The 13,970-nt window shown below is 43.0% G+C and overlaps 1 protein-coding gene across 1 annotated transcript; it reads right to left on the bottom strand.

Moving 5' to 3' along the window:
• Positions 1 to 222: 222 nt before the first annotated feature.
• Positions 223 to 2,248, bottom strand: LOC104114136 (uncharacterized). Its single transcript, XM_070189379.1, has 2 exons — positions 1,520 to 2,248; positions 223 to 681 (listed from the first exon to the last, which is right to left on the bottom strand). Exons 1-2 carry the CDS (start codon positions 2,246 to 2,248, stop codon positions 223 to 225), a joined length of 1,188 nt encoding a protein of 395 aa, XP_070045480.1.
• Between the last annotated feature and the right edge of the window lie 11,722 nt (positions 2,249 to 13,970).

The following is a 13,970-nucleotide window of genomic DNA, read 5'->3' as shown; positions in this document are numbered from 1 at the left end:
TCCACCCAATAGTGCTCGGTGAACCACATAAGGACCTTGCCAGTTTGGCGCAAACGTATCTTTGGCTTCTTCTTGATGGGGAAAGATTTTCTTTAGAACCAACTGCCCCGGTGTGAATTGACGAGGCTTCACTCTTTTGTTAAATGCACTAGCCATCCTGTTCTGATATAATTTACCATGACATACCGCATCCATTCTTCTCTCGTCAATGAGCATGATTTGTTATTGCCTGATCTGTATCCACTCTACGTCGTCCAGTTTTGCCTCTTGAATGACTCTTAAGGATGGTATCTCTACCCTTGCGGGTATCACTGCTTCAGTGCCATATACCAACATATATGGTGTTTCCCCAATGGATGTTCTCATGGTAGTTCGATAACCTAGTAAATCGAAAGGTAACTTCTCGTGCCATTGTCTATGATTGTCTACTATCTTTCGCAGAATCCTCTTGATATTCTTGTTGGCTGCCTCAACTACCCCTTTCATTTGCGGTCCGTAAGCTGTGAAATTGCGGTGGATGATTCTGAAATTCTCACAGATTTCTCTCATGAGGTCGTTGTTCGTGTTAGCGGCATTGTCAACGATGATAGACTCTGGTATCCCAAATCTGCAGACGATGATGTTTCGGACAAAATCCATCACTACCTTCTTTGTGACGGCCTTGTAAGTAGATGTCTCGGCCTATTTGGTGAAATAGTCAATAGCCACCAAGATGAAACGATGTCTGTTTGATGTTGCAGGCTCTATGGGTCCAATCACATCCATGCCCCAGGCGGCGAATGGCCAGGCTGAACCCATTATGTTTAACTCATTTGGTGGAACCCAGATGAAATCTCCGTGAATCTGGCACTGGTGACACTTCTGCACGTAGCGGATACTATCGCTTTCCATAGTCATCCAAAAGTATCCAGCTCTCAAAATCTTCTTGGCTAATGTGAACACATATGGAGTTCGCACGTCCCTGCATGTGTTTCTTCCAACAGTCCGGTTGCTTCAGTGGCGTCTACACATCTCAGCAAACCTAATTCTAGGGTCCTCCTATACAAGTCTTCCCCGTTGAGGAAAAAGTGGTTTGCCAGCCTCCTGAAGGCTCGCTTTTGAGCATTAGTAGCATCCTCCAGGTATTCTCGGGTTGCAAGAAATTTCTTGGTGTCGTGATACCATGGTTTACCATCAGGTTCTTCATCTACATGGAAGCAATAGGCATGTTGATCCCTGATCTCTACCTCGATAGGGTCGATGTAGATCTTGTCTGGATGCTGAATCATAGACATCGAACTCGTTCTGAATCCTGGGGACGTGCTTGAACTCAATATTTGTGAACTTCTTGCATAGCTCCTTCACGTAGTGCAGGTATGGAAGTATCTTGACATTCTTGGTGGACCATTCTCCTTGGATTTGGTGTATCGGCAAAGCAGAATCTCCTATGACCAAAAGTTCTTTGATGTTCATGTCGACTACCATTCTGATTCCAAGGATGCACGCTTCGTATTCAACCATATTATTGGTACAAGGGAACCTTATATTTGTTGATGCTGGGTAGTGCTGTCCGGATACCGAAATTAGGAATACCCCAATTCCGACTCCTTTGAAATTTGTTGCTCCATCGAAAAACATTCTCCATCCAGGGAATGATTTTGCAATATCCTCCCCAGCAAAGCGGTTTGTAATCTCCATCCACTAGATTCTTGGCGAGGTGATCGGCTAAAGTTTGTCCTTTAATAGCTTTCTGAGTTATGTACACAATGTCAAATTCGCTTAGGAGAATTTTCCATTTAGCTAGCTTTCCGGTAGGCATTGGCTTCTGAAAAATATACTTGAGCGGGTCAAGCAGAGATATCAGATGTGTGGTGTATGCTAACATGTAATGCCTTAGCTTCTGAGCAATCCAAGTCAGAGCACAGCAAGTGCGTTCTATCAAGGTATACTTGGCCTCGGATGATGTGAACTTCTTGCTTAAGTAGTAGATGACCTGCTCATTTCTCCCAGTTTCGTCATGCTGCCCCAACATACAGCCGAAGGCGTTGTCCAAGACTGACAAATAGAGCAACAATGGTTTCCCAGGTTCGGGGGGAACCAACACTGGCGGGTTTGAAAGATACTCTTTGATTCTATCGAAGGCTTTTTGGCACTCTTCCGTCCATTTTGTGGCAGCATCCTTCTTAAACAACTTGAAAATGGGTTCACAGATTACCGTGGACTGGGCTATGAAATGACTGATGTAATTCAATCTGCCTAGGAAACTCATGACATATTTCTTGCTCTTTGGTGGCGGTAATTACTAGATGGCTTTGATTTTTTATGGGTCCAATTCTATCCCCTTCCTTCTTACAATGAAACCCAATAGTTTTCTAGCGGGGACTCCGAGCGCGTACTTTGCTGGATTCAGCTTCAAATTGTACCTTCGCAGGCGTTCGAAAAATTTCCTCAAGTCGTCCAAGTGCTATAAACTCTTTCAAGTTTTTATGATGACATCATCCATATACACTTCAATCTCCTTATAAATCATGTCATGAAAGAGGGTCGTCATGGCCCTCATGTAGGTGGTGCCGGCGTTCTTGAGACCGAATGACATAACTCTATAACAGTAGACTCCCCAAGGCATGGTGAAAGCTGTCTTCTCTGTGTCTTCCTCGTGCATTAAGATTTGATGGTACCCAGCAAAACAATCCACAAACGACTGCAGTTCATGCTTCGCGCAATTGTCGATGAAGATATTTGGCAGGGGGAAATCATCCTTTGGAGTAGCTTTGTTGAGATCTCGGTAGTCCACACATATTCTAATCTTTCAGTCCTTCTTGGGCACTAGGACGATGTTTGCCAACCATCTTGGATAGTTGGTGACCCTTACTACATTTGCTTCTATCTGTTTGGTCACTTCTTCCTTTATCCTCAAACTTAAATCAGGTTTGAACTTTCTGGACTTCTGCTTGACCGGCGGTCTGGTATGGTCAGTGGGCAGTTGATGCGAGACAATGTCAGTACTTAGTCCTGGCATGTCATCATAGGACCATACAAACACATTGACGTACTGTCGGAGGAGCTCAACCATTTTTTTCTTTCTGCTCGGCTTCTAGGTGAATGTTGATTCTAGTTTCTTTTACGTCTTCTTCACTTCCAAGATTGGCCACTTTCATTTCTTCGAGGTTGGGCTCTTTTTTTACTCTCCAGTTTCTCAAGTTCCTGCGGGAGATTATCTAGCATCATACTCTCATCATATTTCTCGTAATTTGGGTTGTTGCGCTCAACGGTTTCGTTACATGTCATAATCGTGGAACACAATTTTTTATCGGTTTGATTACTGAAAAGAAAAGCTAAGTATAAATAAAGTGGTAAAACAAAGTTGCAATATTTAGGAAAATGATTCTTTTTATTTTATCAAAAGGGGAACAACTTAAGCATTCATAAGAGGCAAATGACAAAAAGGTATAGACACAGTACAGGCCTCAATTGACCATGTTCTTTTCAAAAGAAAACTTTTACAGTTCCTTACTACCAAGACTCCCGGTGAACTAAAGATGGGCTGGCGGTCCAATTCTGTAGCTCTTCCCCTAGTTCGGCATCCCTAATAGTCGGTGTCTTGATGTCAGTTCCTTCACAGCATTCTTCAATCATATTCACGAATATCTTTCCCATCCCGTCGATGATATCATCTTCGGGTGCTAAACTTTGTGCGGGACTTGCAACATGCTCTGGCACAAAAACTTGTTTCCCGGAGCTAACAGTGCGAGCTTTCCCTTCCGGAGGCTGATATGCTATGCAAGCCCTTCCTTTCTGTCAATTATGTTTAATTGGCTTTGTGATTCCATATGACTTGGCTCCCAACCCTGTTCCTGGCTTGTATCCATATTTCATCATCTCCCTCATAGCCATCTTGGATCTATACGGTGACTGCATTCCAAAATTTTGTTCAGTGTAGTCTGCATGATTTCCACAGCGTGGAAGGCTACTCCGTCTAGCCCATCAATGAATGGAGTAGCATACTCCAAATAGGCGGAGTGACCCCACTCGCCATGAACCATGATCTCTTAGAATCCCCACTCGAATTTTATGCATTGGTGCAAAGTAGATGGCACGACCCCTGCCATATGTATCCAGGGCCTGCCCAGCAATAAGTTGTAGGAAGAGGAAATATCCATCACTTGGAACAATACCGGAAAATCGGCCGACCGATTTGCAAAGCTAAATAAATTTCTTCAATAACATCCTTTTTCCGAACCATCAAAGGCTCTTACCCTAACGTGGCTTTCCTTGACTTCCCTCAAATGAATTCCTAACTCCCGTAGGATGGAGAGCACACAAATGTTGACTCCTGACCCTCCATCAACCAGCACCTAGGACACCACTTTGTCCCCACATTTGTTAGTGATGTGAAGAGCCTTGTTGTGACTTGTGCCTTCGATAGGAAGTTCATCTCTTCTGAAAGTGATCATGTTTGCTTCGAACCATTTTCCCAATTGCCACGGCTAATGCCTCGCCAGTGGTGTTACTTAGTACACTAACCCCTCTTAGTACTTTCAACAGGCCATCCTTATGACTGTCAAAACTAATTAATAGATCCATGATAGATATTTGTGCTGGAGTTTTCTTCAACTACTCTTCCACAGAATACTCTTTTCTTGACATTCTTTTCCAAAACTCAGCGGCTTTTGGGTTTGTTATGTTCCTCCTTGAAATTTGTTCTCTCCCCGGGTTTACTTGATTGACATCTTTAGGGGCGTAGCATCTCCCAGACCTAGTCATGTCGTGGGCTACAACAGAGTCTATCATTTTAGCCTTTCCCTTTTGTTGGTATCCATGGGACGGTTTTGTACTCCTCATCTTCTTCGTCTCGAGCAGCATTGGTAGGTTGCTGCAGATAGGTTTGAACCGTCACTGTAGGTCTTAGTTGTAATGTAATCATCGGAGCCTTTTGAGGAGGGATCCTTGCGGCTTCTGCATTTTCTATAGTGACAATTGTTCCCTTCAGTTCATATTCTTCGTCTAATGTGATCATGTTAGCTCCCTGGTTTCGATGAATTGGCAGTGGGTTGCGATTCACATTAGATGGTATCGGAGTGCACTAAATGGCTCCGCTCTTGATCAAGGTTTCAATTTTATTTTTCAACTTGAAACGATCTTCAGTATCGTGCCCAGGTACATTGGAATGATACACGCATCTTTTAGTGGCATCAAAATATTTGGAGGGATGTTTAGGAACCCTTCCCTCGATTGGGTGTATCAATCATGCTCTTCTCAACCTTTCGAACAATTAGGCCAGAGGCTCAGTAATTGGGGTACAAGTCCTAGGACCCATCTCTTCAAATTTGGAATGAGGGCGGGGTGCATAAGCAGGTCGGTTCTGATGAGTAATGGTTTGGATAGGAGCATATGGCCGTTGTGGGTTTTGGTTGTTGTTGGATCGAAGAGGGTTGTATTGTAGTTGATGGTGCTAATATGGCTGAGTATTATAGATTGGAGCGTAAGTGGGTGGTGATGAGTGGTTGTTTGGGAACAAGAGGTGCTTCCCTGAGGTGGGTTGGGTTGGTAGTAAGGGACGATTGCTGAGACCTCCTATTTCTTATTTTTTCCACTACAAATTGACCCTGTCTAGATGGCCTTGCTGGCCGTTTACAGTGCTGCCAGGGATTGCACTTTAGCAGATTTTATGCCATATTCTAAGAAATCTCCCATCTTGACCAGCTCGGGAAACTTTTGACCCATCATTCCTATCATCTTTTCAAAGTATATTCCCTCCTGGGCTATGATGAAATACTTGGTTAATTCACTATCATCCAGCGGAGGTTGCACCATGGCAGCCTCCGACCTATACCAAAGTGAATATTCTTGGAACGACTAGGATGTTTCTTTCAGCAGGTTTACCAGAACTGATCAAGAGTGATCTTTGTATTGAATCAAAAATGATTCATGAAGTCCTCCGTCATATCTTGCCAAGTTCTCCAATTTCGCGGATCTTGTCGGGTATACCAGGTTAGTGCTTCTCCCGTCAAACTTCTTATAAATAATTTCATCCTTAGCTTCTCATTCCTTCCCACTCCGACTAACTTGTCATAATATGCCCTCAAATGTGTGTGAGGTCCCCCCGTCCCATCAAAGATATCGAATGTTGGGGGTTTGTACCCTGATGGCATATCCACAGATCCTCGTAGTCCAAACTTTTACTTCCCAGGGCAATTTAGAGGCTTTTCATTTGCCTTCTCAACATTTGTAACTGCTCAGATACTGACTCTTCTTGCTTACGCTGGCTTCTCTCTCCATCTCGGTGTATTGATCAATCTCATAAGGCACTCTGACCGTGACAGGTGCTATAAAGGTAGGTTCAGAAACAGCATATACAGGGGGAACGTAGCGCTCATGGGTGGCGGCATGTGCACAGGTATGTGCTGGTTAGTGGTGAAAGTGACTCCGTCACGAGGAGGGGTAGTTACGTTAGTGGTAATAGGCAGGTTTTGTGATGTCTGAGTATATTGTGGTACACAAAGATTGTGAATAAGGGGATTTTGTGGATTAGCAGGGGTTACTGGAGGTATGATTTGAGTGGTGGGAGTTAAAGTTGGGGTGTTGTTGTTTTGGCGTGATGTGGAGGGAAAGTGATTTGGAAGCGAATCCAAAGAAGGGAATCTAGGTGGATGATGAAGTGTTGTCACGGCCAGGTGCGCCAGTTCTCTAATATGTTGTACATCCTCCCTTAAGGACTCCATTTCCTGGGCCATCCTAGCCACATGTTCGTCATTCCTAGTGTTGTATTTTTCCTCCGATCGTTGCGGGCTGTCAGCTATGACCAGATCATGTTCAGTTGGGTCTTCTGCGGCTGACATATTTCCCTTTGACCTTAGATTGTATGGTGGTTCCACCAGTTTTGATCGACACAAACCACCTTTCTTTCTTTTTGGGGTAATAATAAAGCAAAAGAAACATAAGAATAAAGAAAAGAAAAAGGGCAAGAGTTAGTTTCTTTATTTATATGAGCAGGAAATCACATAGAGCAGATAATTCGTGCATTACGGCTAGCACGTTCCTAGAATTCATGGGGACCTCTCATTGTCGAAGGTAGGCATAATTTGCGGATATTTGACAGATATTTAGACATGACACATTTAGATCTGATGCAATTTATTTTCATTGATAATTTGGACTGATACAAGTGGGAATAAGGGTTACATCATTGTTTCATAGAACAGCATGGGCTTGGACAACTTGCCCTTTTTGGAAAGTAAAAGAGAAAACTAGGGATAAAGGTACAAAGTAGGAAAGAGGAGAAATCAACCAACTCTAGTAACCATCCCCTAAGTTGGTTCTCATGTCCTTCTCTTCTTCTGGCTTCTTTTCCGGATCTTCCTTCGGGTCTTCCTCAAACTCCTCTTCATCATCGTTGAATTAAGACTCCTCATCCGGATCTTCTTATGGCTCTATGCTAGACTCTATCTGGATGCACTCCACTACCCGATCATCACCTTCAGCCAGTGGCAACATGTGGTCAATGGATCCCGGGACCACCTGACGGTGCATTAAAGTGGTCACCAGGTAATACAACATGATATCATGGTAAATATGCAAAGCAACCACTGCGTCCTCTAACCAGGCTATACCTTATCTGCTTGAGCGGGCCAGTTCTTCTTCTTCGTTAATCCAGACGTAATACTCGGGAGTACACCATACGTTTTGACCCATAGGCATTGTTACCAGGTCATTCCACTCTTCTTCCAGTCTTCTTATCTTGGGAATTGGGATCTGGCCATTGTACTCATCCTCGTATAGCATTTTCCTTGTCCACAGAGGTACATCTTAGATCATCCTGAATTGTGTGAGGACCCGTAGGGGTGAGTATGGTGGAATGCCTTCTAGTCCGATCAACTCAATGAAGTATTTTTGAGGAGTCCTCAAGATTGCCCTTCCACCTAACCAAGAGAGTTTCCAGTTGATCCATTCTCCTATCAGATTGGTCAGCGTTTCCCTCCATTCTTCTTGTCCATGTAGGGAGATCCAGTGTGTCATTCTTTTATTGTGGATGCGGATCATATTGCTGACACCCACGAAGTAGTCTATGGTGGGCTCTCGCTAGAATAAATGTTCAGTGGCCCAAATCTGAAGTAGCAAGTTATAACACTTAAATAAATCATACCCTCGTGCACATGCGGATAATGCTCTCAACATCTCAGCTAACACCATTGGCACCAAAGTAGATTGAAGATTGTCGTGGAAGGTTGCCAGGACCACTGGTAATAATTGATATTGATACGACCCCTTCGCTACGGGAAGACCAATAATCCCAACAGTGCCATTGCTCAAGTGATAGGCTTGAAACTCTCCCACGTCACCTGGTAACATTATAACTCCCATGCCATTCGTAGCTTTCATTGTGCCCAAACCTGTCAAACATCTGGTCGAGGTTCACACATCCGTCCTCGATACTTCTAAGGCTTCTGTTGTTGGCAAGTCCTAAGGCATCCAAGAATCGGTAACCGGGCATAGTAACTGGCAATACTAGCTTTCTTCCGTTGAACTGTAGCTCCGTGAAACCTGTGACTTCCTCCAATGTCGGTACCAGCTCACGGTCGACAAATTTGAACACCACCTTATCCGGGTCCCAAAATTCTATCAATAGGCGAGTGAGCACCCTGTCTGCTCGGATGTTCATTAATGCAGTTAATGCCCCCAGGTGCGTTCGAACCTCATCTACGTGTTCCCAACGAATATTCTTCCACCACTGTTTCAACTTATGTGGTGCTCCCATTACTATGATGATTTCAGGAATGTTTTGGTTGATTTCTATTTTCTGAGGTGGGTAAAAGAAAGATATATGGGTAAGTGTTTGCTTCGGATCTATAAGTGTCTTGGCATGTTTGTTTGTCTTTCCACAGAAGTTATGTCGTTGGGTGCATGACCCGTTGACATCGGGGTGGCTTTCCTAATTGTGTGTCGGTACCAAAGACCGACTCACCTAAAGTTTATGCAGTATGACCTATTTTACTAGAGTAGAGTGTTTCCTACTTTGAGTTGGACTGAAATCTGCGAGAAGTTATGTCAGTTGACCTGACAAAGCCATTCTCTGAAACTAGAGAGTTTTGAAAAAAAGGTTCGGAGGAGTGTAAAAGACAACCCTCGCGTGCCATTGTGTGTGATAGAATAAGTCCAAGGCTCGATTGGAAGAAATGTGATGACAGTGTGTATAAAGCAGTAACATGCAAAGGTGTAGCAGCAATAAGTATGGTAATCATAAAAGGCATTATAAAGAGCAAATAAAGCAGGTAAGCATGTAATTGCAATTTCAACTATAATCAAACAAGGTATAAAGCTAGAGGCCGAATTAGTCTAAGTCTGCTAAGGTCAAAACCTAAGTGTGATATCCCCGGCAGAGTCGCCATGTTGTTGTACCCTATTTTGCACTAGTCAAGACAGCATTCAACTTGTGGTTTCTTTGTTGTTGATGAAAGAGAGTCGCCACCTAATATTTAAAGGTATACTAAGGTACCTATTTAATTACTAAGTTATCTTCATTATAGGTCTGTGAACCGGTGAGATTATGGGTAAGGGTTTTTATTCTTGTAAGGGGAAGGTATTAGGCACCCCTTAAAATTTACCTAAGATAGCTCCATAGGACATAGACTGATTTCAAGGAATCAGTTATTTATACTATGTTTGATTACTACTAAGGCATGGCTCACTATATATTAAGGAAGTATATATGTAAGATTTAAGAGGGATGTGGGATTATAAAAGAGTTATTGAAGGTTAAGAGAGTTTTGAAAGTGGTCTATATTTTAAGGCTTGTAATTATTAAGTTATGAAAGTAAGTACTTTGAAGAATATATGCTAATGTAATTTTAAAAGATGTTCATAGAAAAGTGATTCTAAATGTACCTTGGTTTAAAAAATCTAAATGGAGCGATCTTTGAAGAAAACTCAATTGAGGCGATAGTACCTCATTGCTTTTATAGGAAAATCAGATTTTCATTCCATGTTAGTAAAAACGAACGATTCTTTTTTTGATTTCCTTTTGAAAATGGGTTGCTTCTTTTGACTAGAGGCCTAAGCTTCAAAAATCTTTAAGAGAGGTGAGTGTACAAGATGAACAAGTTATAACTAATGATGCGAAGATTAATTACTAATTGATTCCCTTAAGTCCTATATCAGTTAAGGTTTGCGTATGTTTCATATGATATAAAGTACGAAGGTAAAGCACATAATTTAATATATAAGTGTTGAATACATGATAATGAAATACAATAAGGCAACAAAGGCAGTAAGCAAAAATAATGAAAGCAGTAAGCTAAGCTATGGAAATAATGAGCAGTAACGAAAGAAGTAAGGGAGAAAAGACTGGACTCTGATGATTGGGTCTCAATAAGGTAGGCGCAGCAATTTGAGAGGTGAGGCTATAGCAGACTGGACTCTTCAAAGATGCAGCAAAGCTGGTTTGGGCCTGAGTTCCTTAGGAACTCGGCAGGCCAAAATGTATGCATGCCCAAAAGAATAAAAGAAGGTCATTAGAAGTATATTCCACATTCTCAGCATATTCAAAACATTTATGACATGTACTGTCATGCCCCAAAACCGAGGAGCGCGACCGGCGCTCAACTGAGTGAACCCGACCGAGCAAGACTATTAGATTTCCTTCTACCTAAACTCACTCATGAATGAAGAGAATATATATGTTTTCGTTAATCAACCAATAAAGTGATCATGTCTGCAATACCAATTTCTTACCATCAGTTACTTTATTTTAAAGTATCAATTCCAAACACATTTTTCATAATCTGAAGTAGAAATAGTAATTCAAGCACAACACACGAGTTTGACTTCCCCAGCACCATTATGCAACCCACACTATGTCTAAGAAGCCTTTATAGATAAAGATGAGTACAATGATAATGCCGACAACAAGGCCCCGGCTATACCTCAAACAGAATACACAAAGAACAAAAGATACATGACCCCAGGATGAAGTGGGGCTCACCAAGTCATCAGGGAAGAAGGTGTACTGCTATCACTGATCAATATCTCCTGTTGTAGAACCACCTGCATCCATTTAGAGATGCAGTGCCCCCAGCAAAAGGGACGTTAGTACCTTCGAATAGTACTAGTATGAAAACTAAACACCAATTTAAGAATTCAGAAATACAAGATGAACATGATGAACCAGTGAGGCAATAGAATAATATAGATAACCGTTTAAACTAGAGCAAGCTTATTAAGAGCTATCAATAACATTTATAGGATTTAAGATGAGATCCTCTATAACCATCTTCACACAAAGCGGCCTCGCCGCCTCACCCGATGTATGCAGGTGGAGGTGTAAGTACAATACCATAACTTTACTCAAGCGGCCCTGCCGCCTCACCCCAATGTATGTGGGTGGATGTATAACCACAGTACCAAGAACCTACACAAGCGGCTATGCCGCCTCACCCCAATGTTTGCGGGTGGAAAATACATCAACGATACCATTGGAACTTAATTCCTGGAAATTCTTGCTTTTAATTCCTGGAAATTCTTTTCACAAGCATCTAACCATTGGAACTTAATTGCCTTCTACGTCAATTTAGTTAATGGAAATGCAAGAGTAGAAAACCCCTCAACAAACTTTCTATAATATCCACCTAAGCCTAAGAAATTGCGAATCTCTGTTGGAGTTGTAGGCCTCAACAAATTCTTCACAGCCGAAATTTTCTGAGGATCAACCTTAATCCCCTCACTAGAGATAACATGACCCAAGAATGTGACAGACTCGAGCCAAAATTCACATTTCAAAAATTTTGCATACAACTGGTGTTGATACAGAGTCTGCAACACTGCCCTGAGGTGACCGGCATGGTCCTCTCGATTGCATGAATATACAAAATATCGTCAATAAACACTATCACAAAAGAATCAAGGAATGGCTTGAAAACGCGATTCATAAGATCCATGAAGGCTTCTGGGGCATTTGTTAGCCCAAAAGACATCACCAGAAATTATAAATGCACATACCGGGTTCTAAAAGCTGTATTTGGAATATCCCGCTCCCTGATCTTCAATTGGTGATACCCGGATCTTAAATCAATCTTGGAGAAGTAACTGGCACCTTGCAATTGATCAAACAAATCATCTATCCTTGGCAGTGGGTTCTTATTCATGATTGTGACTTTATTAAGTTGCCGATAGTCAATACACATTTTCAGTGACCCATCTTTCTTTCTTACAAAAAGGACCGGTGCACCCCAAGGCGACACATTTGGCCGAATAAAACCCTTTTCTAACAAATCTCTCAATTGTTCCTTTAGCTCCTTTAATTCTGCCGGTGCCATTCTGTAGGGTGGAATAGATATAGGATGTGTGTCTGGCATCACATCAATCCCAAAATCAATCTCCCTGTCTGGTGGGATCCCAGGGAGTTCATCCGGAAAGACTCCCAAAAATTCATTCACAACAGGCACGGACTCAAGTGTAGGTGCCTCAGCATAGGTGTCCGTAACCCGGACCAAATGGTAAATACATCCCTTGTTGATCATATTTGTGGCCTTAAGGTAGGAAATAAACCTACCCTTTGGCACCACATCATCACCCTTCCACTCAATAACTAGCTCATTTAGAAATTCGAACCTAATAGTTCTGGTTTGGCAATCGAGCTTGGAAAAACATGAATAAAGCCAATCTATCCCCATTATCACATCAAAATCAACCATTCTCAATTCAATAAGATCGGCCATGGTGCCCCGATCATGAAACATGAAAACACAATCCCTATAAACTCTCGCAGCCAAAATAGACTCACCAACTGGAGTAGATATAGAGAACGGCTCATGAAGCTGTTCTGGTTCTATCCCAAACTCCATAGCAACATAAAGAGTGACATATGACAAAGTGGAACCGGGATCAATAAGAGCATATACATCATGATATTGGACAGTCAATATACCTGTGACAACATCTGGAGAAGCCTCTGATTCCCGACGTCTCTACATAGCATAAAATCTGTTGGGTCCTCCCGAATTCTATGCACCACCCCTAGCTACACCACGCCCTGCGGGTGCTGGGGTGCCTCGAGCTGGAGGTGTTGTGGATGTAGTAGTTGCAGAATTAGCTGGTTGTGCCGCACCTCTACCCATATTTCGGCGGGACGAGCGGCAATCTCTCTAAATGTGACCCCGCAAACCATACCCATAGCATACTGGTAGATCCATGAAACAGGACCCAAAGTGCATCCTCCCACACTTGGGGCATGGAAGCCTCCGCTGTTGAAACCTTCTGTTAGGCCGACCCTGCTGGTGGGGTCCCATGTTGCCCTAACTGGGTCCAGATGACTGTGCACCCATCGAAGACTGGGCAAATGATTGGGATGGTCCTTATGACGCTCCCCTGAATGCCGACCTACCACCACCACTGGAAGAACCACCAAGGTTGCCCGTGGACCGGGCCTTGCTGCTACTCTAACGCTCCATTCTATTCTTCAATTTGCGGGTCTCTGTGGCTTGAGCAAATGCCACCATCTTACCATAGTTCATATCGGAATTTTGGCAGCTGTAGAGGCCTCATTGATAACCAAGGGGCTAAGGCCCTGTACAAACTGGCGCACTCTAGCCTCCATAGTGGGCAACATGTGGATAACATACTTGAAAAGGCGCGCAAAGTCCATATGGTACTCCCACACATTAATACTACCCTGCTTCAGGCTTTCAAACTCAGCGACACGAGTTTCCTAAGTTTTGGCAGGCAAGAAATGATCCATAAAGGCATCTGTGAACTCAACCCACCTTGCCGGAGGGCTTCCCTCCTCACAGGATTCCTCCCACAACTCAAACCAAGAATAGGCCACCCCTTTCAGGCGGTAGGAGGCCAACTCTACTCCCTCCGTCTCTGTAGCGTGCATAACCCGGAGAGTTTTATGCATCTCATTAATGAAGTCCTGGGGGTCCTCCTCGGGATCAGTACCCGTAAACACTAGAGGATCTAACTGAAAAAACTTGTTCACCTTGGCACTAGTAGATTCA

This window comes from Nicotiana tomentosiformis, chromosome 11 (genome assembly GCF_000390325.3).
Source record: "Nicotiana tomentosiformis chromosome 11, ASM39032v3, whole genome shotgun sequence".
NCBI lineage: Eukaryota > Viridiplantae > Streptophyta > Magnoliopsida > Solanales > Solanaceae > Nicotiana > Nicotiana tomentosiformis.
Note: the sequence above shows the minus strand (reverse complement) of the source record. Positions and strands in the feature narration are given on the sequence as shown.